This window comes from Podarcis raffonei, chromosome 15 (genome assembly GCF_027172205.1).
Source record: "Podarcis raffonei isolate rPodRaf1 chromosome 15, rPodRaf1.pri, whole genome shotgun sequence".
NCBI lineage: Eukaryota > Metazoa > Chordata > Lepidosauria > Squamata > Lacertidae > Podarcis > Podarcis raffonei.
Genome location: NC_070616.1, coordinates 32,779,388 through 32,806,722, shown reverse-complemented (window position 1 = coordinate 32,806,722; position 27,335 = coordinate 32,779,388). Strand labels below are relative to the sequence as shown.

At 47.2% G+C, this 27,335-nt stretch overlaps 1 protein-coding gene and 1 long non-coding RNA gene across 2 annotated transcripts in view; one reads left to right on the top strand and one right to left on the bottom strand.

The window, feature by feature from the left end:
- Positions 1-1,665: 1,665 nt before the first annotated feature.
- LOC128402581 (uncharacterized) lies at positions 1,666-5,590 on the bottom strand. Its single transcript, XR_008327747.1, has 3 exons — positions 5,486-5,590; positions 4,383-4,577; positions 1,666-2,275 (listed from the first exon to the last, which is right to left on the bottom strand). It is a non-coding gene; the product is annotated as an uncharacterized LOC128402581 (long non-coding RNA).
- Positions 5,591-5,656: 66 nt separating this feature from the next.
- Positions 5,657-27,335, top strand: part of ESAM (endothelial cell adhesion molecule) — a 93,443-nt gene continuing 71,764 nt past the window's right edge. The window contains exon 1 of the mRNA XM_053366810.1: positions 5,657-5,939. Coding sequence (XP_053222785.1) covers positions 5,897-5,939 — 43 coding nt within the window. The 5' untranslated portion in view covers positions 5,657-5,896. The remainder of the gene's footprint in view (positions 5,940-27,335) is intronic.

Genomic DNA, 27,335 nt, shown 5'->3' with positions numbered 1-27,335 from the left:
CCATCTGACTGGGCTGACCCAGCCACCCTGGGCAGCTCCCAACAGAATATTAAAAACACAATAAAGCATCAAATCATTGCTTCAGTTCATTTTGTCTTGGTGTATTCAAAGGCTGGCCCGCGAACAGTGCTTCATTAAATTACACATGACAACTGCAACTCGGAGAGTTATGTGCTCCCCACTGTCAGTGGCGTAGCGTGGGGGGTGCAGGGGGGGCCGGCCGCACCGGGTGCAACATCTGGGGGGGCACGCTCGCCGCCTCCGGAGTCGCCGAAAAGCCTCGGGCGCAGGCTGTAGCAGAGCCCCATGTCTCGCAGAACCGACGAGCTGGCAGCGGCTCGCCGCGGTCCCCGCGGTCCCCGCGCATCAGGGCCGCGGAGGGCGCGCCAGGCAGTCCCTCCTCACAGCCCCGCCGCCGCCACCGCTGCTGCTGCAGCTGCTGGGCCATGTTGCATTTTCCTCGCCTCTCTGCCCTCCTCCTCCTCCAGGCAAGCGGTTTCGTTTGGGCGGCAGCGCCAGCGGCAACTCGCCTCAGATCACCTGACACGGACCCGCCGCCGTCGCCGTGGCTACCTTACCGTAAATACCCCAGCCCAGGCAGCAGCAAGAAGAAGCTGGCAGCGGCGGCATGTTAGGGGTTAGGGGGCGCAAATTACTTGCCTTGCCCCAGGTTAGGGGGCGCAAATTACTTGCCTTGCCCCGGGTGCTGACAACCCACGCTACGCCGCTGCCCACTGTTATGTTCTCCCCCACTTCCCCAAGTGGCAAAATGTTCCAGGGACTGTACCAGTGATGGCTGGCCCCCATTGGGGGCTGGTAAGTTGGAAGGCAAGGAGCCAAACAGTAGGGGGAGCCAGAGCCAGGCAGAGCCAGCTAATTCGACCTTTGTCCCCATCTTCCACCCTGAGTCTATAACTCTATGATCAGGTTGCCTCCTAGCTTTTCTCTCAACAAAAAGCCTTAAATGCTGTGACCTTTCCTTATAAGGGTTTTGCTCCATCCCTTTGATTAGTGAGCCTTGTAAAGAGTTTGCCACATTAAAAGTCCTACTTTGCCCCCATCTCTCTCGGCCACCAACACTTTGTTTTTCTTGGAATCTCTGAACAATCTGAATGGAGAGGTCCCTACATGGAGTGTCCAGCTCAAAAGTTACCTGGAGGAAAAGATGGCCACATGCTTCTCCACCGCAAAGGACTGACATTTGAGCAAAGGGGTCCAAGTTTCAGATGTAAACATTCCTTCTGATGCCAAGCATAACATTCCACAACTTTCCATGTTATGCATTTTTAAATACACAGACTAGGGAAGCATTTCTCCCTCGATCAAGCCAGGACAATTTCCCAGGACGAAGTGTGACCCAGTAGTATGATTTGGGTGCCCCTTTTACATCCTGCCTGTTGAGAAATATCGGGTGTGAATGGACTTTTATGGCATCCAAGAATCAAGGCCCTGCGCAGAAGTAAGCGGTTATAAAACACAGCTCTCTTTCCTCTGCTAATAATAATAATAATAAATTTTATTTATATCCCGCCCTCCCCAGCCAAAGCTGGGCTCAGAGCGGCTAACATCAAATTTATAACACATTAACATAAAATCAGACAATCTATTAAAATACATCCTCAAATCAGATCAGGATCAGAATAAAATCATATCAGATGGCAACATGCTTGCTTGTAAAGCTCTTTATGAACTGGTTGCAGAGTATTCAATGCATCCGCGAAGACTGACAGGGCCTAATCTTCTTCCTCCACTGTGGCAGGGAGATGACCCATCCTAAATGTGAGTATGCCAGGGGAAGGGGGCCACAACTGAGTAGACACAGTCAAGGCCTTTTTCAGCAGGAACTCACCAGAACTGAGTTCCAGCACCTCTCAGGTGGGTGCCACTGCCATTATAAGAAAACAAAGGAGGCTTTCATGGTGAGTTCTGGCACCTCTCTTTCTAGAAAAATAGCACTGGGCACAGCAAATGTTAGTCTGGGGGGGGGGGATAAAGGTCCCAAATTCAATCCCTGGCATTTCCAGGTAGGGCTACAAAAGACTCCTCTCTTGGACCCTGCTTCCAGTCAGTATAAACAGTGAAGTTAAAGGTTCAATGGTCTGATTCGGTATGAAATGGGACTCATCCATGTTGTGGATAGCAAGCTTCTTTTGCTTCCATTAATTCTGTTGTTCACATGGCAATCTCCTCCAAATCACTGCCTTCCCACACTCTCCACAATCCAGATTTCCTCATACCTTCTCCTTTCCAGAGTATCCACAGCATAAGAAAATCCCTGTGGATTTTGCAAAAGAAAACAAAGGTTCAGTGTACTTAATATTCAAGGGCCATCAACTTTGAATAGAAGCACTACAGTTCAGCCATACCGCACAGTGCTCAATTTGACTCCATGCAGTCAGGGGTGTGAGCGTTTTTGTGCTTCTAATAAGGGAGTGACACTTTCCCACTTATTTTAGACTGAAACTTGCCAGACTGAGAACACAGCTACGCAAAGCAACTCTGCAAACAATACGTGTGTCAGCTGAGGTGGCTTACACCTATTGAGTGTAATCTAGGGCAGCCTCCTGCAAGCTAGCAGGAGTGTAATCTAGGGCAGCCTCCTGCAAGCTAGCAGGAGTGTAATCTAGGGCAGCCTCCAGATGTTGGGTTTGGTGGGAGCTGTAATCCAAAACATCTGGAGGGCACCAGGTTGGGGAAGGATGCTGCAGAGTGTTCCCAGTTTCCAGAGAGGTAGCCATGTTAGTCAGTCCCAAAAACAATGCATCTTGCAGCTCTGTTAAAGAGGACCACAATTATTGTAGCAGAAACAATGTGGTGTATGAAGTGTTAAGGTAAAAAGGTAAAGGACCCCTGGACGGTGAAGTCCAGCCAAAGGCAACTATGGGGTTGTGGCGCTCATCTCGCTTTCAGGCCGAGGGAGCCGGCATTTGTCCACAGACAGCTTTCTGAGTCATGTGGCCAGCATGACTAAACCGCTTCGGGTGCAACAGATCACCATGATGGAAGCCAGAGCTCATAGAAACACCATTTACCTTCCCGTCACAGCGGTACCTATTTATATACTTGCACTGGCATGCTTTCGAACTGCTAGGTTGGCAGGAGCTGGGACAGAGCAACCGGAGCTCACCCCGTTGCAGGGATTCAAACCACCGACCTTCCAATCGACAAGTCTAAGAGGCTCAGAGGTTTAGACCACAGCCTCTCAGTTGGTAGCAGGTATATAAGACACATACACCCTTGAGTGTATAGTAGGGATAGCCAACATGCTCCCCTGCAGATGTTATTGGACTACAACTACCATAATCTCTGATCACTAGCTATGATGGTTGGGGCTGGTGGAAACTGGGAGTCCAGCAACATCTGGAGGGCTACAGGTTCCCCATCCTGGTGAAGAAAGAGAAAACGGAAAGCTTGAGGGAAGATGGCAGTTATATGCAAGATGTACATACCGTGGCCCTGTTTGTACCAAGCACATGCTAATTTCCTAAAATGAGCATAAAAAGCTGCCTCCATAGAATTGGAAGGGACCTCTGGTCCAAGCCCCTACAATGCAGGACACTCATCTTGATCAAACATGACAGATGGCCATCTAACACCTGCTTTTCAAAGTCCAAGGAAGGAGAGTCCACCATCTTCTGAGGGCGTTCGTTCCACCGTCAAACAGTTCTTACCACCAGAAAGTTCTTCCTGATAATTTAGTTGGAATCTCCTTTCTTGTAACTTGAAGCCATTGATTTGACTCCTAATCTCCAGAGCAGGAGAAAACCAGCTTGCTCCACTGCCCACGTGAAAGCCCTTTAGATATTTGAAGATGGCTATCATATCATAGGGATGCGGGTGGCCCTGTGGGTTAAACCACAGAGCCTAGGGCTTGACGATCAGAAGGTCGGTGGTTCGAATCCCCACAATGGGGTGAGCTCCAGCTGCTTGATCCCTGCTCCTGCCAACCTAGCTGTTCGAAAGCACATCAAAAGGGCAAGTAGATAAATAGGTACCACTCCGGCGGGAAGGTAAACGGTGTTTCCTTGCGCTGCTCTGGTTCGCCAGAAGCGGCTTAGTCATGCTGGCCACATGATCTGGAAGCTGTACGCCGGCTCCCTAGGCCAATAAAGTGAGATGAGCGCCGCAACCCCAGAGTCGTCCGTGACTGGACCTAACGGTCAGGGGTCCCTTTACCTATCATATCTCTCAGTCTCTTCTGCAGGCTCAACGCACCCAACCTCAACTGTTCTGCATAAGGCTTGGTTTCCAGGTGATGCAGTGGTTAGAGGGTCAGACCAGAACTAGGGAAACCCAGGTTCAAATCCCCCCTTGCCTGTGAAACTCGGGTGACTTAGGCCTAGGTGGCCTTACCTAGGTCTTTACCTTTAAGCCAAACCTACATCACGGGGTTGTTGTGGAGGTAAAACGACCCAGGAAGCAGTCTTATGCCGAGTTAGAATTTTAATCCTAGCTTGGTAACACCTACCCTGGCTCACAGGGTTTCAGACAGGAGCCTCTCCCAGTCATATGTGGAGATACCATGGGGGATTGAACCTGCGGCCTTCTGCATGCCAAGCAGAGTCACCACCCTTCTCCTGAGGAGGGAGCAGGGGAGAGAACTAAGTACAATGGTACCTCGGGTTACAGATGCTTCAGGTTACAGACTCCGCTAACCCGGAAGTAGTACCTCGGGTTAAGAACTTTGCTTCAGGATGAGAACAGAAATCGTGCGGCAGCGGCAGGAGGCCCCATTAGCTAAAGTGGTACCTCAGGTTAAGAACAGTTTCAGGTTAAGAACGGACCTCCGGAAAGAATTAAGTTCTTAACCAGAGGTTCCACTGTATATCAGCTTGAGCTCCTTGGAAGAAAAGCAATAGACAAATAAATTAATAAATATGTAATAAACTAAACTGACAAATTCTGGCATTTTCAAGGTGTGTGCTTAATCCAGGACTTCCCAAACTTGGCTGGACAGCTGCTTTTGGACTACAGCTCCTATCATCCCTAGCATAGGAGCCAGCTCCTAGAGGCCAGGGTCCCTTCCTGTTTATGGCATTGTCATTCAAATGGTGTGTGTGCACTGCATCTTGTGATCGGTTATGCACATAGGAGCCAAGGGGCGCAGGGGGTCTTCTGCCTCCCCATAAAATATTTGAGGGGGCGCCCCCCCCAAGTTGATTGCCATTCAACTAGCGTGCGTGTGCCGCATCATGTGAATGATTATGCGGGGTGGAGCTTACCTACCCCCGCCCCCAATGTCTTATTCAAGTTGGCACCCCTGATCCCTAGGTAGCAGGACCAGTGGTCAGGGATTCAGGCGAAGATATCTACGCAGCTCGCTGACTTCTTCGTGGGTCCGAATGAAAGGATCGCGTTAGGCTTTTTTCTTTCGCCCCCCCCCTTCTTCCTGGCTCCACCGGCAGCGACGGCGTCAAGCGGGCAAGCTGCCATCCGGCAGCATCACCAGTTGCAGCGATATCCCAAATCGGCCCCAGTTCTCCACCTGCTTGGCGGGTGCCTTGCAACTTAAACGCCCCTGCTTAGCCCCCGCCTCTGCGTTCAGGAAGGGTTCAAAGCAAGACGAAGCACGAAGCCCTCGCTGGTGATCACAGTCGGCTACCTCCAAACAAGAGCTGCAACCCCAGATCCCTTCCGCGCCTCCGGCGTCTCTAACCGCCACCTGTGCGCTCCGCCCGCTTGGCACCTGACGGGGCTCCTCCCTTTTCCCGGGGCGCCGCCCCCTGCCCTCCCCCACCTGCCGGACACGCCCCCGCGCGAGTGGCTCCTCCCCCCTCCGGTTTCCCCGCCTCCCCCTCGCCCCAGCTCCCGGGCTCCGGCTCCTGCACCTGCTGCTGCTGCTGCTCTCGCTTTTCTCCTGGCCGCGCGTCGGGCGCCTCCTCGGGGAACGGGCGCGATGGAGCCTCTGCCGCTGGCGCTGGGATTGGCTGCGTTGCTGGGTGAGTGAGATGGTCCGGCGGGAGGGATCGGACGGAGGGCGAGGAGAGCGCGGCTCTCCAGCCGGGGCGACGGGGCCCGAGCCTTCGCCCAGCCCGTCGGCCGGGGTCTCCCCTGGGCGCCTCAGGTGCGCCTCCGGAGGCGCTTTCCTTCCTCCGCCTGGACGCGCCCCGGCTTGCCCCGCGTCCCCATCTCCCTGGAGTTTCCGAAGTGGCCGCGATCCTTCCCTGCGAGTAAGCTCCGTCTAGCGCAGCTGGGGACGCACTTTTTTGAGGGTGTTGATGGGGTGGATCGTGAATAGGATTGTGCTGCGCGACCCCTCGCGCCAAGGAGGTGAAGAGTGCGGGCGGCGCAGCTTTCGCTCGGCTGCATTGAAAGGCGAACTTGGGGATGGCAAGGGGCTGCCCCGCTCGCTTACTGCGAATTAGTTGCCCTCCCTTAAGAACCTGGCTAATCAGCTTGCAACTGGAGTAGGGTCTTTGGTCGGTTTAGTTTTTTCCTCTGCTATTGATGGAGGAAACTGGAGATCCTCTAATAATCCTCGTTAAGGATTGTCAGCAGCTGGGCAAGAACCCGGCGGTGTGAGTTCACTCCGGATTAACGCAGTAAAACCAGCTAGGCTGTAATGTTGGGCTTGGGTAGGGTTTGGATCGGAGAGAGGGCTCGCTTTAGGTGAGAATCTAGCAAGCTGACTCCTATGCGTGTTTACTTGGAGATAAATCCCACCAGTGCTGGACTTGTGCCCAGGCGCATGATTGTGACCTGAGGTCTGTGTCTGCATAGATGCTTATGCTGGCATGTGGGTCGGTGGTACCAGAGTATGGTCTGATGGTACATGAGGCCACCACCTTGCTGGAGCTAAATGGGTCTGGCTCTGGTCAGTGCCTGGATGGGAGACGACATGTATGCTGCCCTATGGGCTGTGTGGTTGCAGTCAATTGCTGCGTGGTTCTGGCTAATTGCCATGTATGGGCAGTGAACGAATAGCTGTGTATGGTTCTAAAAACACCTGGAAGCCCCACTTCTTCCATAGATCCACTGCCAATGGCGAGAGCCAGCGTGGTGTAGCAGTTGTGCTTAGACACTGGAGAGCAGGGCTTCCATTCCATGAAGTTCTCTGGGTGATTGTGGATCATGGCCGCTCTCTCTGCCTAAGCTGCCCCTGCACGGTTGTTGTGAGCATGGGAGGGGAGAGAGGAGATTTTGAGTTCTTGGAGAGAGGGTGGGTGGGCAACAAAATAAAATAAATAGGACACTTGTGTGTTTCGGTTCTGATTCCCTCCCCAACCCCCAAAGGAAAAGCTTAGAAATGATCTTCACAGGATAGTGGTGAGAGGAGTTGGGAAAGATGGTTAAATGCTCTACATGGGTTGGAGAAAGCTGTTGCTGGACTCCAGCTGTTGCTGGACTACAACTCCCATCACCAGTTGGCATGTCGATTGATGAAAATTGGGAGTCTGACAACATCTGGAAAGAGCATCATATTAATCATCTAGGGTGCCACAGATGCCCTGTCTCTGCTCACTGGATGAGAGGTGCTTGATATCATTTGGATGTGAGCTGAGGTGCAAGTTAAACTCTCATCTAGAATGGAAGGTTTCTTTCCTCCCTCACCCCTCCCTTTCCTTTGCTGCCTGGTTACAATAAGCCTCTGCAGCTAATCTCTCCAGTCAAGTTCTGCTCCCCTACGGTTTTTTCTTAATCCATCCCGAAGGAGAGGGACATTTGTTTACTTTAATCTCCTTACTGTATTTGCCAACCACCTTTTCCATAGTTCAAAGCGGCTCAGGCATTCTGAAATGCATCCATCGCATTGCCGAAACAATGTTAAGATTATACTCTTTAATCAAACACATGGAGATGTGGAATTACGCTCAGCAGGCCAACGGAAACCTTAGTTAACAGAACCTGCTCTGTGGGAAAGGAGAGCCATGAGAAAACAGCCAATGCGAGTCACATTCCTGGTTACTGAAGAGTTAACAAATGTGTTGTAAACCATGATGCACACTTGAATCTGGAGACAGCTTGCGGTTGTGCACTCTAAGCAGTTTGGTAGGACCTGTGTAGAATCTGTGATTATAAGTGACTTATTGACCTACTCTTTTGGAGAGGGGAGAAATTTGATTCGGTTTGCATTTAAAGGTGACTCTACCTAATTCACACTTTCTCTGGAACAATCTGTCAGCTGCAACACAGCTACCCTTCGAAATTTGCACTGCTCTGAATTTTGCAGTGCAGTTTTTCAGGAAAGTAATGGATATGAAAATGCATATATACTAAAAGCATGCGTGGTAATGTCTATATTAGTGGAAAATAACATACAGAATGCATTATATTAGGGAAAATTTCTTGCAAAAAATGTGTATTTCAGGCAAAATAGCATATGAAATGTGTGTATTAGGAGAAATTTGCACCAAAATGCTGACGAATTTTCATGAAAATCAATCAGTCAATGTTTATTGCAGTCAGAAACAAAACAATGATGTATAAATGTGGAGAGTTAAATATAAGGTTGGGGGGAAAACATGAGGAACTGAAACTGGCAGATCCACACATCCTGCACCCCCCCCCAGTTCCTTAGCAGTTTATTACCCATGCATCAGACTGTCTATTAATCATTTATGATCCATCCTGAATGATACATTGGGGACAATTTAGGACAATGGTCTTCAGGTTGTGAGATGTGCCTTCAGCTTGGGAATCCTCCCAGCATCATTGACATCTTTCATTTGCTTGAGAGAAAGAGAAGAGGAAGGCCAAACAGTGGAACAAGATGGGTGTATATGGATAAACTCTCCTCAATGTACAGGTTACATATGCTTCAGGTTACATACGGTTCAGGTTACAGACTCCACTAACCCAGAAATAGTGCTTCAGGTTAAGAACTTTGCTTCAGGGTGAGAACAGAAATCTGGCTCCGGCGGCAGTGGGAGGCCCCATTAGCTAAAGTGGTGCTTCAGGTTAAGAACAGTTTCAGGTTAAGAACGGACATTCGGAATGAATTAAGTACTTAACCCGAGGTACCACTGTATAAAACCAGGATCAAAAGACCATCCGGCTTGGGATTTAAGGTGAAAAAGCACTCAATCACTTTTTCACCACTTGTTGCTTCCACACAGTCTGCACGTTTCCCTCATAATCCTGTTCTAGTAGCAGACTGAGGGTGATATTCTACTTCTACAAGCACTGATAGTGTGCAATTGTAGTTATTTTTACTTGCTGTGCAGATTTTTGTTATTTCATGGAGCATCTTGGGGTAGCTGTTGGATGGTGTTGAGGTGGTAACTAGTGATAACGTCTCTCTAATGATGGGAGGAGAGAGAAATTGAGCCCAGGAAACCAACTTTAATGTCCACTTGGTTTAAGTGAGAGCATTTGACTCATAGTGGTCACCAGAACTAGAAACGAAAACTATTGTTAGCGTGTCAGATTTTTCCTGGATAGTGATTTGGGGTGTGTAAATGACTAATTTAGTTTCATTAATGTCAATGGGTCTACTCAAGTAGAATAATGTTCTCTTATATGAAGGCTGCAGCCACAGAATTGTATCCAACTGAAATTAGTGAACTTAAGTTAGTCAAGTCCATTAACTTCAATGGGTCAACTCCGAGTACAACTAGCATTGGATACAACCCACAGATTTTTATTTGTTAGTACTGAAAATACAAGTCTATAAAGCTGTCCTTTTTTTCTTGTCAGTCTCTGGTGCTAGCATATTTCAGTTTAGAACCCTATGCCAGTTCTTCTAACTAATACATGCAGAGAGGTGGAATCACGTATACACATTGTATACACTGCATACACATTGACACTCAGTGTTCCTACAGTGATCTGATCACATAGACTCTCAATGCTTGAGATGACCTTCCCCTTCACGAATTTGCCCAGTCCTCTTTTAAAGCCACCCAAATTGGAGGCCATTGCAGCCTCCTGGGGGAGCAAGTCCCATACAGTGGCACCTCGGGTTAAGAACTTAATTCGTTCCGGAGGTCCGTTATTAACCTGAAACTGTTCTTAACCTGAAGCACCACTTTAGCTAATGGGGCCTCCCGCTGCTGCCACGCTACCGCTGCACAATTTCTTTTCTCATCCTGAAGCAAAGTTCTTAACCTGAGGTACTATTTCTAGGTTAGTGGGGTCTGTAACCTGAAGTGTTTGTAACCCGAGCTACCACTGTAGTTTAACTGTGCACTGCATGAAGATCTAAGCTTTGCATTGTCTTGGTACAGCTGTCTAGTTTCTATACATGCTCTGCTCTCTATCCTTCATCAAGACAAGCAGAAGACGTTAATCAAACTGCAAGGGCACATTCCAGCCAGGGGAAATCAGTCATGGAGGGTACAAACTGGCTGGTTTGGGATGTGGCCTGAAGGGAGTCCCAAAGGTCCGAAAGAGAGGCTTGGAGGGTTGCTTTTTGCACCCCATGTGATTTGAGCCTATGCATCTAGATCACTGTTTAAATGTGGGTGTCAAACATACACCAGGAGTTGAAGGTGCAGACAACACGATCATTCACTTTGCCCTCTATGCAGATAACAGATTAAGATTTCGGCACAGAGCTTTGAACATTTGGGTCCCGGAGTCAGAAGAGGGCACACACTGTTATCACTGTTGGTTTTCTGTTGTTCTTATCCTCTACCCTTTTCTGACCTACTCTCTTGTTTGTTTGTCTTGGTAGAACTTGGACCGGCAACTTCTCCTTCTTAGGGCAGCTGATAATCTGTTTGTATAACGTTGTGTAAATGTTGGGGGCCTCTAGCAAACACTTCCGTAAATAATTTCTGGAAAGGGCCGTGAGAGTACTAATCCGTGGCGATATATTCCAGGGTCTAGTTCATGACCGCAATTGCACCAGACCTGAGTAGCCAGGAAAGAGGGGCACGAAATCACACCGGCTTAAAAGAGAGCCCAGCGGACTGTATTCTGGGCACATACATCCACACATGATCTGTACCAGGGGAACTAAAAGCTTTGCCATCAAAATAAATTGGGGGGAGATGAAAATTTCTCAGTGTGTGATTGATCCATTGTTGTTGTTGTTTTACGTTTTCTGCAAATTTTTATTCGGAGCAGTTTAGTGGCTTTGCAGAGTTGGGCTACTGTAAGGATAGCAGTGAAACTAGTGTGGGGAGATACGGCCCCAGCCCCCCTAAGTCATCCTGAAACTGCACATCCCTCTCCCCAGACCATGCCCCCTCACCACCCATGCTTTTCTCCCCCCTTGAGCGTTTTTGCCTGGCTGGAATGTGTGCTTGAGTTCTGGCAATGCTCTTTGCTTGCCTGGATGAGGGATAGAGTGGGGAATATGGGTAAAAAAGGTAAAGGACCCCTGGACAGTGAAGTCCAGTCAAAGGCGACTATGAGGTTGCAGTGCTCATCTCGCTTTCAGGCCGAGGGAGCCGGCATTTGTTCACAGACAGCATTCCAGGTCATGTGGCTAGCAGGATTTAACCGTTTCTGGTGCAACAGAACACTGTGACAGTAACCAGAGCACACAGAAATGCCGTTTACCTTCCCGCCGCAGTGGTACCTATTTAACTACTTGCACTGGTGTGCTTTCGAACTGCTAGGTTGGCAGGACCTGGGACAGAGCAACGGGAGCTCACCCCATTGCACGGATTCGAACCACCAACTTTCCGATCAGCAAGCCCAAGAGGCTCAGTGATTTAGACCACAGGTAGCCTAACGTAAAACTAATATTCATTGCTCTGGTCACTTTCACCTCTGGCCCTGGCTGCCACTGGAAAGTGGCCCCTGGAAAGTTCCTCAGGAGGGAATGTGGCCCCCTGGCTGGAAAAAGGTTTCCCATCCCTACTATATGGGAATATGCTGTTGCTGTTAAGAATAGTATTTATTGGTGGCTTTAAAAAAGGGAAAGAAATGGAACTCAAAATGACCATTAAAAACAAGGATAAAACAACCTACAATACAAAAGCGGCCAGATCCTAAGAATGCCTTACCATCTTAAGATCTGCTCTGGGATGATTTTGTGGGTAGATGGGAATAGACTGAAGTACCAGGCACTTCACTGTAGAAATTAAGCCCAGCCTCTAATGTGTGGTGTGTGTCCCTATTTGGAGAGGTTGACTTCCCAAGTCATCTCCTCTGGGACCCTTGCCCTTGCATGTTTCCTTTAAGTCTTATTATGCTTTCCTCCCCCTCCCCCCCCCCCAGCCCTACGTGACATAGGACATTTGAAGCACGAGTTCTGCGAGTTTGTGGAACTGCCTCTACATAAAGGAAGTGGCATTTGCCTGATAGCTTTAAAAGGAGATGGAAACGATGACTCTAAAACACAACATAGGGAACATTTTATTATTATTTTTTTAAAAAAAATGCATTCTCCCCAGGGAATGAGTTGGGTGGACCATGGCTTTTATTTCTGGCTCTGTTTTCCAGGATCTTGTTGTAACATTCTGAGCTGCACAGCAATGCAGAGAAAAATTACGTACTGACAAGGCAGGGATACAGGGATCCTATTAATTAGATTCCCCTCTACCCTTCTTGAATGTAACAGGAAGGGAGCATTTTGCATTGAGCCATGTGATTCCAAACCTCTTCTTGTGATGTCGTAAATCCAGGGTCCCCTTCAGACTTGTGCGAGGTGTGTTTTTTTGGTGGGTATTGGACTGTGCATACCTCATTCTGCTTTATTTCTGTGGCGCTTCCTCAATTTTTTTGCATTATTGCTGTCTGGAGGGCCACTTTTCTGCTGTAGCTAGCACTGCAACAAAAGTTTTTTTAAAAAACCTGGAACATATGTGGATATAAAACATGACAGGATTTCAAGAGGAAGCCCCAATAAATGCACTTGTAGGAAACAAAGTAGTGTTTCTTCCCCCCAAAAGTTCCAGGTTCTAACAGTACTGAAAGCGGGATTGTGTATAATTTTCCTAATATCATCCTGAACACACATTATCAGGAATGCACAATAAAAAGGGCACCAGGAGAGACTCAAGCTCTGTCCTTGATAGTGCAACTACGGTAACTCCGATATGTGCTCTGTTGCTTTAGGGAGACTTGTGTACACACCTAGCATTACAAAGTTAAAGGGTCCATAGCCGGCAGTTTGCAAGATGTGATACGATACGATAATCTTTACTGTCATTGTCCCATACAGAACAACGAAACTGAAAAATCTGCATAAGACATTCAAAAACCAGCAAGCCTGCTATCCCAGCTATCCCAACCTGGTTAGCCCCCTAAAAACTCTGATACCCCATTTTTAAATACAATATACTCCGATAAGGTAAAGGTACCCCTGCCTATACGGGCCAGTCGTGTCCGACTCTAGGGTTGCGTGCTCATCTCGCTCTAGAGGCCGTGAGCCGGCGCCATTCAAAGACACTTCCGGGTCACGTGGCCAGCGTGACAAAGCTGCAGCTGGCGAGCCAGCACCAGCGCAGCACACGGAAACATCGTTTACCTTCCCGCTATAAAGCGGTCCCTATTTATCTACTTGCACTTAAGAGTGCTTTTGAACTGCTAGGTGGGCAGGAGCTGGGACCGAACGACGGGAGCTCACCCCGCTGTGGGGATTCGAACCACCGACCATACGATCGGCAAGTCCTAGGCACTGAGGTTTTACCCACAGCGCCACCCGTGTCCCCTACCCTGATACCCCATTTTTAAATACAATATACTCCCATAGAGACTCCTTAAAAGGTAAAGGGACTCCTGACCATTAGGTCCAGTCATGGCCGACTCTGGGGTTGCGGCGCTCATCTCGCTTTATTGGCCGAGGGAGCCAGTGTACAGCTTCCGGGTCATGTGCCCAGCATGACTAAGCCGCTTCTGGCGAACCAGAGCAGCGCATGGAAATGCCGTTTACCTTCCCACCAGAGCGGTACCTATTTATCTACTTGCACTTTGACATGCTTTCGAACTGCTAGGTTGGCAGGAGCAGGGACCGAGCAACGGGAGCTCACCCCGTCGCGGGGATTCGAACCACCGACCTTCTGATTGGCAAGTCCTAGGCTCTGTGGTTTAATCCACAGCGCCACCCACCTGGGTGGCTCCTTACACTGCGTTTAAAACCAAAATTGCATTTGGATAGAAACTGTTTCTCAGGTGGCTAGTCCTAGTCTTTATAACCCTGTACCTTCTTCCAGAAGGCAGAAGCTGAAAGAGATCCTGCGCTATCTCTGCAGCTTTCTTTTGGCACCTGGAAGCATAGATTTGATCCAAGGTGGGAAGAGTGCACCCAATTATTCTCTCCACAGTCTTTACAACCCTGGACAGCATTGCTGGCATCACCTTGGCCAAGATTGTAGAGGAAGCAGTTATTCCAATGCTCCCTTCCATGTCTTGCAGACAGCTCCCATAGCTACAGACATCACTTGTGTGAATTGGTCCCACTGAACTTGGTAGGACTTACCTGTCCGTCCCCTCTGGGCTGTGTAAGCCCAGTGGCTTCTGGGCAATAAACAAACATTCACCTGCAGGCAACTGCTTCCACTTGCAGTGTGCAATTGGTAGCTGGAAGTGAGGTCTTTTAGCCCTACCTGATGCTAAGCTACCAAATGATATGCTACTAGGACCTGGGAAATAGCAAGACTGCTGCCATGGATGGACTGCCTGTGGCCCTCCAGATTTTGTTTGTCTCCCACCAGCCAGCATGGCCAATGGTCAGGGATGATGGAAGTTATAGTTAGCAACCTCAGGCGGGCCACAGGTTCCTCAAGTTATTTGCAGGATTCTTTGGAAATTTTCACCCCAAACTACTTCACTGCCACAAGTAAAAACAGTTTCTCATCCCATAGAAGCAGCCTCCTGCCTACAGGATTCTGGTCTTTCAGCTGTCTTGAATCTCGCAGTGGGTCCTTAAGAAACATCACTAATCACTCTCCCTTTCTCCTAGGGTGCAAACAGCTGTCTTAAGATGCCCTGCAGTTCTTGCTGACATTGCCCTTGATGGATTTCATTTAAATGTCTGAATTCTGTAGCACCTCACAGATATTTCCTCTTGGTTTGCTTTGGAATCTGTTGTCATTGATGGCTGCTGGCCACAATGGCTATGTCCTACCTCCATGAGAGACATCATGCATTTGAATACTACTTTCTGGGAATTGCAGGTGGGCAGAGTGCTGTTGTGTTCATGTCCAGCTGAACCAGGTGGCCATTGGCCTGATCCAGCAGGCTCGTTTGCCTTATGCTTTTCGGTGTTCATAACATGCCCATAGTTGGTTGATCTGATAAGCTTTTAGCTTCCCCTTTGTTGAATCAACTTTGGCCAGCCTGATCTGTGGGAAAATTTCCAGTGTTGCTCACACACAAATTTTCACCGGAAGGAAGCGAGGTCATAATCATTTTAGCCATCTGTAAAAAGGGAGCAAAAAAAAAAAGGTTTGCTATTGGACTGCTAGCAACTGATTTCAAGGGAGGTGCCAGATATCTGTGGCAGAGCATTTTATTTGCATGCAGAAGGGCTTAGGTTCAATCTCTGGCATTTTCCAGTTATCTGGATTAGGTAGTACAGTAGTACCTCGGGTTAAGAACTTAATTCATACTGGAGGTCTGTTCTTAACCTGAAACTGTTCTTAACCTGAATCACCACTTTAGCTAATGGGGCCTCCTGCTGCCGCTGCGCCGCCCGATTTCTGTTCTCATCCTGAAGCAAAGTTCTTAACCCGAGGTACTATTTCTGGGTTAGCGGAGTCTGTAACCTAAAGCCTATGTAGCCTGAAGCGAATGTAACCTGAGGTACCACTGTACAGAGATGAGGAAACTTTGGCCCTCCAAATGTACAGTGGTACCTCTGGTTGCGAACGGGATCTGTTCCGGATGCCTGTTTGCAACCTGAAAGGAACACAACCCGCCACTTCTGCGCATGCACGTGACGTCATTTTCCGCGTCTGCGCATGCATGAGCGGCAAAACCCGGAAGTAAACCTTTCTGGTACTTCTGGGTCACTGCAAGACGCAACCTGAAAATGGTCAACCTAAAGCAAACGTAACACGAGGTATGACTGTAGTCCCTTCAGCCCCTGTCTGCACTGCCAGTCATAAGGCATGATGGGAGTTGTAGGCCAAGAATAACTGAAGGGATGTAGGTTCTCCATCTCTGAGGTAGCAGGTGAGAGGCAAAGCTGCTCTACCTGCGTAGGGAATACTGAGCCTGATGGACAAATAGTCTGATTTGCTATAATGCTGCTTTCTAGACACACGTGCCTGCCCAGTTAGTTTATGTATGTGAAATGGGGGATGGGGGAGCATCTTGTCTTTTCTTCAAAATGTCTTGCACTCACCTTAACCTTGGGGATTTGTCTTGGAGCCCACCTAAGACCTAAAATCAGAATGGTAAGAGTTAAAAAGCAGTCAGCTAGCTGCTAAGTATTACGGAGTTAGCCAATTCTCCCCCCCTCCCGAATTTTTATTCTCTTGAGTCTTAAAGTTCCTCCTGCCCTGGGGTCGTGAGAAATGCAACGAGGGACTTTCTCAACAAGCGTTGTGCTTAAGGCCAACTCATATCTGTTAATTTTATAAATAGTTCCTGCTCGCAAACAAACTTTTTTCTCCCCCTTGCAACTTTGAATTGGGAATGAGATACTCCCATTCCTACTAGGAAAACGTCTAATTACGAGCACATTTGCACCATACAATTAGAGCACATGGCTTCTGCCAAAGCATTCTGGGAACTGTAGTTTAAGAGTGCGGGGAACTGTAGCTCTGGGAGGAGTAAACTGCAGTACCCAGGATTCTTTGAGGGAAGTCATATGCTTTAAATATGTGGTATGGATAGTTATCAGCCCTAGAGAAACAAAGAACGGTAACCTTCAGTCTTCTATTTTGGAGGGTTTCCCCCCTTCCCTCTGTCTACTCTTCCATAGTGAAACTTGCCATCTGGGCACCTTCACAAACCAGCAAGGGTCCATCAAACTAATACTGAGACAGAGGGAAGAGTGCTGGTCTCTTGGTTTAATTTCTGTCTCGATTTCACATCGCGTAATCATCTTAATCTTATAGACCCAGGTCATCAAATGAAATCCGCCTTCATCCTTTAATTCCCAAATGTTTAATAGCTTATAGGGGAGGAATCTCTGATTGGAGGACTGTGGTCGGGAATTATGGATGGGTCTCTGAAATGCCCAAAGTCTCCCTTCTCTCTGATTTGTGGTTCTGGTTTTCACTTGGCTCTTTTGAAAGCATATTTTGGGTTTATTTTATTTTTTTAAGAGACCCAGCAGTCTGGAACAATGATTTTTAAAGTCTGGAATAGTGTGGCTCCCTGCTGATTGGGCATTTCTCATCTTTTCCACCTTTTCCCCCCAGTTACCTGTTCTTCTCTTTTTCCATCGTTCAGGATTCATTTTGCATAACTAGAGGGGTGGTGATGAACAGGATTCTTCCCATTCACATACAGTGGTACCTCGGGTTAAGTACTTAATTCGTTCCAGAGGTCCGTTCTTAACCTGAATCTGTTCTGAACCTGAAGCACCACTTTAGCTAATGGGGCCTCCTGCTGCTGCTGCGCCGCCGGAGCACGATTTCTGTTCTCATCCTGAAGCAAAGTTCTTAACCTGAAGCACTATTTCTGGGTTAGTGGAGTCTGTTACCTGAAGCGTATGTAACCTGAAGCGTATGTAACCCGAGGTACCACTGTATACAGTAGAGTCTGGGCTCCTCCACACAACCCTTTTTATTGAGTGTTCATCTTGATTTGCTTGCACAAAGCTTACATGGAGGCTAGATTGTGTCTTTATTGAGTTCTGATTTGTTTGTGGGGAGGCTATACAACGAGCATTCACCCCAACTTACTTATGCAGTGGTTTTTCACCCCCACAATTTTCTATGTATTTCCCTGTCACTTTCCAAACAGCAAAAAGTCCATTTTTGAAATGTGGATTTCTTTTGCTGCAGCTTTAATCCGCTTTAATTGCGCAAACTTAAATTTCCCAGTGATGTGCTTGAATCATTCCCACAAAGTAGTATCATCCTGGTGACACCTGGAGAAAATTAGATCTTTTGAAGTCTGTCTTATCTTGCACTCCACTCCCCCTGTTTTCCTGTTCTCTTACTTATCCCCCCCTAAACAAGGGGGCACCCTACTGACGTAGATCAAAAGGATGCAAGGAAATCGGATCCTGCCAAATGTTGCAATGGATCAATGTTAAGTTTTTTGTTTTAAAATTTTATTTTAGTATTGTTTTTTATTTTGAATTACATGGCGGGGAGCACACCATAATCTTTTCAGTGCTTAGGCCCTCCAAAGGTCTTCATCTGACCCTGGCTGAGTCATCTGCCTTGTGGGTAGAAGATATCTGCTTCAATCCCCAGCACCTCTAGATAGAGCTGGAAATGGATGGAAATGTAGAGAAGTTAATTTTTTGGGGGAAATGATATATAATGAACTGAAGAAAATGTTTAAAATGACATTTGTTAAAAAAAAACCCAGAAGCATTTCTGTTAGGGATTGTAGGACAAGACCTGCCAAGGAAAATAAAGAATTTATTTATGTATGCAACAACAGCGGCAAGAGTCTTGATAGCACAAGGATGGAAAAATGAGGAAACCCCAACAAAAGAACAGCGGCAAGAGAAATTGATGAATTATGCAGAACTGGCTAAATTGACATACAAACTGCGAGATAAGGACAACTGTGACTTTAAACAAGAATGGGAACTTTTCACAAATTACTTAAAAAGACAACAAAATGAATTGGACTCCTTGGCAGGTTTTGAATAAACATACACAAATTTATTGATTGATAACATGGCAGACAGATAATGTAAGGATTTGTATAATTTTATTACACGCAGAGAATAATATGTGTTGAGAAATCAGAGAGAGGAGCTGAGGGAAGTCTCTGGGGGAGGGGAGGGAGGGTTTGAGGGGGGGAAATAATGAATATGATATGTTTTGATATGTTGTTATATTGAAACTGCTAATAAAAATATTTAAAAAATAAATAATAGATAGAGCTGGAAATGTGGCCAGTCTGAAACTCAGGAGAACGCCAGTCACTGAGTGCAGAGGATGCTGATCTAGGTAATGGACCAGTGTCCTCACTCAATATAAGACTGCTTCGTATGTTCTTGGATCAACCTTCTGGGAAGTGCATTCCACACCTGTGTGCTCCTTTTACTGTCCTGCACCCCCAATTTCATCATCATCATCATCATCATTTATTTATTTATACCCCACCCGTCTGTCTGGGGTCTGGGTTTCTCCAGCCACTCTAGGCGGCTCCCAACAGAATATTAAAAACAAGACAAAACATCAAACATTAAAAGCTTCCCTAAGCAGGGCTGCCTTCAGATGTCTTCTAAAAGTTAGATGTTCATTTCCTTGGCATCTGATGGGAGGGTTTCCACAGGGCGGGCGCCACTACCGAGAAGGCCCTCTGCCTGGTTCCCTGTAACCACTTCTCACAGTGGGGGAACCACCAGAAGGCCCTTGTAGCTGGACCTCAGTGTCCAGGCAGAACTACGGAGGTGGAGATGCTCCTTCAGGTACACTGCGCCTGATTCATAAGTAAATCAGGATCGATTTGTGATTGATGGCGCCCTTGCAACTGGTTCTGTATCAGATTAATCCTCAGCAGGGATTGACGTGCATGAGACAATACTTGGAAGAAGCTGAAGGAAATGAAAGCATAAGCGAGGTGACTTTATGGCAAGGAGTTTCCTTGCCTGTGGGAAGGCCACCTGCGGTAGCCTTAGGGCTCTTGCTGCTGAGTTGGCATTTAAAGGCTTTCTTTCATCTTCTTTTTTCCTTCTTTTTGCTGATGATGTACTTTGCCAAAACTGTTCTCCCCTTTAGAAGTGCCCTTGTATCCTCCTTGGTTCTGAAAGGAGAACAGGAGATCCCAAAAGTTTTTAGGTGAGTGGTACTCTCAGTAGATGCCTCTTTCTGGGCCTCTCTAACTTGGCACCAGCAATCTGATTGGCAGATGAGCACAAAAATCTGTATTCGTTTTAGGAGGGTTTTTCATTTAATGGTGCTTTCCTAATTGCAATATTCCCAATGACAGCCAAAACCCAAGACGGCCAAACTGCAATCACAAAACTGTTTAAGAACAAGGCAGTATCAAATAAAATCAGATCCAATAAATAGGGAAAGGAAAGAAATCAGATCCAATAAACAGAAAGAAAGAAAAAAAGAATAGTTGTAACAGCCTCTAGAAGCAGCAGTGTTAGTCAGGACTAACACTAATTAGACGCTGGACTTAATGTTCTTATAGTCACCCACACCCACTTAAGAATGTAACAGCAACAACAACAACAACAAATAAATAAGAAATAAGAAATAATTTTATTATTTATACCCCGCCCATCTGACTGGGTTTCCGCAGCCACTTTGGACGTCTTCCAGAAAAATACAAAAGTATAACAAAACACCAAACATTAAAAACCTTAAATACATTAAATACAGGGCTGCCTTCAGATGTCTTCTAAAAGTTCTGTAGTTCTTTATCTCCTTGACATCCACAGGGCAGGCGCCACTACCGAGAAGGCCTTCTGCCTGGTTCCCTGTAACTTTACTTTGTGATCTGCATTTTTAAAAATCCACAAAAATTGCATTGTGCATTTTCTTCAAAATATGCATTCTGATACATTTTTTTCATCTGAGAACAGCATCACAACATTGGGAGAAGAACAAATTCTGAGGGCTAACTGTCTTCTGATCGACAGTCTTGAGCATCCCTCCATGAGTCCTCCATGACTGGGACTCTTTGCGGTTTCCCCGCCCCCCACCCCGCATTGTGGAACTTCCACAATGACATCTTTTATTTTATTTATTAGATTTGGCAGTTGCTGTATCTTGCCAAGGGCAACTCAAAGCGACTAGCGACCAAACAGATAGATAATAAGCACCACATGGATACATCAACACTAAGATGAAAGAAAAATACATTTAAAAACATCCTACCCACTTCTAAAAAGGCCACGGGTAGTTAATTTTTTTCCTTTCTTTCTTTGCATTTAATTTATTTATTATTAATGTTGCAATACATATATGAAATCTTTACATATTGATACATATACATTATATTCGTAAATTCACATTTTCACATTTCATTATGTACCAACATTTATCCATTTCTTATTTCTGGCCCTGTGTCTTCCCTCCACCCGTGCGTGACTTCCTTGTTATTATTTTGTACCTTTCTTATTGAGATTGTAATTTTGTATCTTAATAATTAAACATTCAATCTTATATATCTGCTTAGCTTAGCTTAGTTTAGCTCAACTTTGTGTTGTGGTTCGAGGGCCCGACCCCCGCTATGTGAAATAAACACACAAGGACACGTGATATAAGGTTAATGGGCAAGAAAAGGCCACAACTTTATTGATTACAGCAGTGAAAAGGTATTGGCTTAGGCATTGGATGACTATAGGAGGTGGGTTTATTCACCAGTAGGTGGAGCCTGTTGATGCTAATCCAACTATCGGCTCACCCCTGATGTCACCGAGGGTCGTGCCATGGCCTCCCGCCAAGCAGGCATTGGACGGAATACACGACCGCCAGATTCCTTTAACGGAATAACCCACGGTAGATAGCATAGGCGATGGCCACACCTAGCCCTTGACACACATGAATCCAATGCCTAACCTACCCACCAATACCACAAAAGTTGTGACGATTGCTACAAGGTAGGCGAAAAAACCAAAAAGCCTAATGCCAAATGGAAAAATTCCTACCAGGCCCCCCAGACAACTGGGGCGACCAACCTAAGGTCCATAGCAAGGCCAAAAAACCTAGACCCTGAGCTAAATGGGAGTGGAGGGTGGGTGACTCGCTGCGGGACGACGACGACTGAGGAGGAGGGGGAGCTGGAGCCGCAGCATTAAGCTGCTAAACACGCCCCCCGGAGACACCTGGTTGGCTGCCTCCGGTGGGCGTGGGCGCCAGCCAGGTGAGGAGGGGCGGGGGCTAAGGCCCCCAGCCAGGGGCGGAGCTCGGGCTCCCGCCCACAACCACTCCCCTCTCTTCCAGGGAGGAGAGTCTAAATCAGTCTATACATATCAATAAATTCTTGTTGGAGCATCTTTTGGTCATGTCTTCTTCTACACATTTCCATTCCTGTTTTAAATGCCAAAGGATGGCTACAGAGGAATTTTTTTTTTGCCTGGAGCCTAAAGATATCTAATGATGGCGCCAGGCGAGCTTCCCTTAGGAGAACATTCTACAAACGGGGAGCCACTGCAGAAAAAAACCACCGTATAGTTTGGCCTTTAATTAAAAAAAAAAAAACTGAACTTGTGAACCCCTGCCTTAAGTGACAGCAGAAGAAAAAGGGGGAAGTCTTTTAAAGAAATCAGCCTGGGTTTTAGAATGAGCAGGGCAGCGGGGAGCCAGCATGGTCTATCTTGAGCAGCTTAGGGGGTCGCCCTGATAAAGCAGTGTCAGTTGGCTGTTCTAAAAGGCTCTTTCCCCGTCTGCTTCCTTCTCATGGAGGATCAAGCATCCATCTGGGCTTGACCTAAGTCACTCGAAACGACACAGTGTGGAGATCAGGGTGGTCAACCGGGGCTAATGCAAGGCTAATGTGTTCTTACCGTGTCGGGCAAGAAGCGGCGTCGGGACAGCAACCTGTTTCCGGAGAGCAGCTGGTCTGTATCACAGGAACCTACAGAAAGATGGAAATAGGAGCCAATTGCTATGGGGCTGTGATCCTGCCATTCATTTCTTGGTATTGTGCTGAGCATTGTGTTGCTTTTCAGCTAGATCTACTGTTTTCTGGGCACATACGTGGGAAATATATCTTTGTGAGTGACTTAAGTTGTGTTTTCTGTGAAGTTCACTTGTATATAACAGAACTTATACACCATTCTCCTGAACAGAAGCACCGTGCTTTCAGTGTTCCTAAATGCTCAGCTTTGGAGCATAAAGGTAAAGGTAAAGGGACCCCTGACCATTAGGTCCAGTCGTGACCGACTCTGGGGTTGTGGCGCTCATCTCGCTTTATTGGCCGAGGGAGCTGGCGTACAGCTTCTGGGTCATGTGGCCAGCATGACTAAGCCGCTTCTGGTGAACCAGAGCAGCGCACGAAAACGCCGTTTACCATCCCGCCAGAGTGGTACCTATTTATCTACTTGCACTTTCAGGTGCTTTCGAATTGCTAGGTTGGCAGGAGGAGGGACTGAGCAACAGCGGCTTAAAAAGCTACCTTTTCATGTTGATTGCGGAGCTCCATCATGCTGGAAAGAGGGACTAAGCAGGGGCCCTACTGCAGAAATTTCAAAAAAGTAAAAGGTAAAGGACCCCTGGACAATTAAGTCCACTCAAAGACGACTATGGGGTTGCAGTGCTCATCTCGCTTTCAGGTCGAGAGTTTTGCAGAGCTGGGAAAGGTTCAGAAGGGTTGTTCATCATGATGGTCACATAGAACCTTGAGGTTCAGTATTTATTTATTTCATAACTAGGATGCTGGACTAGGTGGGCCATTGGCCTGATCTAGCAGACTCTTCCTATGGGCTTAAATTAGAAGTATAGAAAGCAATGCTCAATTGTCATCTTTCTGTATAAAATGTGAGCCCCTGTAGATCTGTGTAAGGTAAAGTTAAAGGACCCCTGGATGGTTAAGTCCAGTCAAAGGCAACTGTGGGCTGTGGTGCTCATCTTGCTTTTAAGGCCAAGGGAGCCGGCGTTTGTCCACAGACAGCTTTCCGGGTCATGTGGCCAGCATGATTAAACTGCTTCTGGCGCAACGGAACAATGTGATGGAAACCAGAGCGCACAGAAACGCTGTTAACTTTCCCACCGCAGCGGTACCTATTTATCAACTTGCACTGGTGTGCTTTCAAACTGCTAGGTTGGCAGGAGCTGGGACAGAGCAACGGGAGCTCATCCCATTGCGGGGATTCGAACCGCTGACCGTCTGATCAGCATACTCAAGAAGCTTGGTGGTTTAGACCACAGTGCCACCCGCGTCTTGAAGAAATAGTAATGGGTCCATTGCAACCCCACCCCCACCCCCACCCCATGACCCCAGACCACTACACCTGTGGCTGAATGAGGATTTTAGTCCAGGTCTGCCCTGCCCTGGTCCTGACCCTCAAACCACCACCACCTACTGGTTCTTATTTGGCACAAGATGCACTTAGGCCACCCACTTGTTCAGAGTCAACTCTAGCAAGTCATGCCAACAAGGCCTTAGCAAGGCTTTCCCCAATGGCAAAAACAGGCTCAAGGTGATAGTTCGGAGGTGGAGCACGTGCTTTGCATACAGATGGTCCCAGGTTTTGTCAAGCTCCTCCCAGGCAGTGCTGAGAGAACTTATTTTCTGAAAAGCTGGAGAGCAGCTGACAGACAATGTATGGGTCAGAGATGAGCAACCTGTGGCCCCTTTGATGTTGGACTGCAAGTCCCATCACCCATGCTGGCTGGGGATGAAGGGAGTTGGTGAAATAGGACAACACCAGGAGCATCACAGTTATCCATCCCTGGTGCAGACTGTGCAGATCTAGATGGACCAGTGCTCAGAGTCAGGGTAAAGCATCTCCCTATGTTCATGTATGATTTACTTGGCACAGCCGGGCTGCATGTGGTGGTTCTTTCTTTCTTTCTTTGCATTTAATCTCTATTGATTTTTTTTGGTTATACATCACAATTATCATTCTTCATCAAAAATATACATAAGAAGCAAAGAATATTAAATGAAATTCAATTATGTAATAAAGTATTAAGACTTCCCTCCACCCTCCACCCGAACGTGGGTCCTCTACAATTCTGTATTAACTGCATATTTGAATAACATCTAGTTCATATTTATCCAATATGTCCATAAGCTAAGTCACCTTGCAGGAGTCATTCAAGGCCTGCCAAAGATTTCAGATGTTTACTGTGATCTTTTAGGTATTGTCTGTATTTATCCCATTCTGTGTTAAATTTTTGGTCATCGTGATTCCTAACTTTCCCCATTAGTTTAGCCAGTTCCGCATACTCAAATAATCTTATTTGCCATTCTATTTTTTTCTTTATATTGTCTCCTTTCCAGCATTGGGCTAATAACATTCTCGCGGCCGTGGTTGCATAAATAAATAATGTCCTCAAGTCTTTTGATATATCTACTCCACATGTGGTACTTCTAAATTGATTCATAAACCATGGTCAGAAGGAAAGCTGTTTGTTATCATTATCCCACCCCCAGTTACTGTGGGAATGTTCAGGGAGGCAGGAGAGGGTATATTGTTTAATGATATCCTTCCTAACTTCCGTTAGCAAGTTCTATATTTTAGCCGAGTTTAAACATTCCCCTTTAAACGCACAGCGGATCTGCTTGTTGCAGGCTCATCTGAGCCTCTCTAAATAAGATTCCTGGTAAGATCCCTTTTTGTCCCTCTTAACAAAAATAGACACAACAATCTTATTAAAGTCTATATAAAAGTAATTTACTCACATTCATTCAGTTCACAGTTGGATCCCTGAAGGCAGACTTAGGTTACAAAAGTATATATACATGTGGAACTCTCCCATAAGGGAGTTAGTCTGCTAACAGGTAGAAAAACAAAATGGAGAAGATGGAGCAAAAGAAGAACGTGTGCTCCCCTACCCAGTTTAGGCCACACCCACATCTAGTCACATGCAGAGGAAGTTTGTCCCAGCTCAGGAGGAAACAGGAAGTTTTCTCCCGGCTGGTACAAAGCATCCCCTAGCCTGTCCATTCTAGGAATGTTGTCCTTGACTGCTGTGTATTTCACATCCCACATTTACAACTCACCAGTGCCAAAATGACTTCAAAGATAAATTTGACTTTTAATCTAAGCCCTGACAATGAATCAGCCAAGGTACGCTTACACGGGAGTCTGCACTAGTGAAATGATTTGGCGTTTCTTCCGAGTAAGCACCAGAAGGAGAGCTGGCAGTTAGGCTTCCAGCGGACTGAATTGCATGTGTTAATTAAATGTGCTCTCTAAACCCTGGAATTGTCAGAGCCAGGGCTAGTTCCTAATGCTTGAAACCTAAGCTTCTTAGGGTGGAATTCAAAGGAGCGTTAAGGAGATATCTCCGTCCGTACAAGCGTTTCTGCTTGCCTGATGGAACGATCCCTCCTCTCTTCACCCCAAACACTATCCTGGGGGTCCTCCTACAAACACCTAGCTTACTGGCGGAGCATGTGGGGGAGGAGAGGGGGGAAACCCCATTACACTATTGGGACATATTGCACTGGCTTCTGCTAGCACAACCATTTAGTTGAATCTGGCTCTTAAAAGTTCACTGAGCCTTGGATGCTGAAGCAGAACTGTGCTTTCTGCCTTGCAGACCTTAGTGTTCGAGGGTTTAGAGCAGCCTTTCGCAACCTGTGGGTCCCCAGATGTTGTTGAACTACAACTCCCATCACCCCTAGCTGGCAAGGCCAAAGCTCAGGGATGATGGGAGCTGTAGTCCAACAACATCTGGGGACCCACAGGTTGAGAACTGCTGGTTTAGAGCATGGGTTAGCAAACTAAGGCCTGGGGGCTGGACTCGGCCCAATTGCCTTCTAAATCTGGCTGACGGATGGTCCAAGAATCAGCGTGTTTTCACATGAGTAGAATGTGTCCTTTTATTTAAAATGCATCTCTGGGTTATTTGTGGGGCCTGCCTGGTGTTTTTACATGAGCAGAATGTGTGTGTGTGTTTTAAAAAAAGCATCTCTGGGTTATTTGTGAGGCATAGGAATTCGCTCATTCCCCCCCTCCAAAATATAGTCTAGCCCCCTACAAGGTCTGAGGGACAGTGGACCGCCCCCCCCCTGCTGAAAACGTTTGCTGACCCTTGGTTTAGAGATACTATGAATGAGAATTGTGTCTGGCAGAGCCAGCTTCTATTCAAAAAGTGTCTGGGGCCAGCTAGAGGGATGCCCCGCATATGTCAGACAATCAGATCAAACCCTTGTGTCAGCTTGACCTTCATTGGTGAAGAAGGCCCTGTTCGGAATCAGCCTGATGACTTGGCAGGTGATGTATCTCGTATGGAGGAGTGGAATCTCCCTGCTTCACTCAGTTGCTGGGGTACCTCTTTGCTAGGGTGGCCATTATAACGGTAAAGGGACCCCTGACCATTAGGTCCAGTCGTGACCGACTCTGGGGTTGCACGCTCATCTCGCTCTATAGGCCGAGGGAGCCGGCGTTTGTCCCAGACAGCTTCCGGGTCATGTGGCCAGCATGACTAAGCCGCTTCTGGCGAACCAGAGCAGCGCACAGAAACGCTGTTTACCTTCCCGCCAGAGCGGTACCTATTTGTCTACCTGCAGTTTGATGTGCTTTTGAACTGCTAGGTGGGCAGGAGCAGGGACCGAGCAACGAGAGCTCACCCCGTCGCGGGGATTCGAACCGTCGACCTTCTGATTGGTAAGCCCTAGGCTCTGTGGTTTAATCCACAGGGCCCCCACGTCCCTAGGGTGGCCATTAGTCCATTGAAAAAAGATGGGAGGTAGAGATGGGTCACCATCTTTGCAAAGATTTACACATG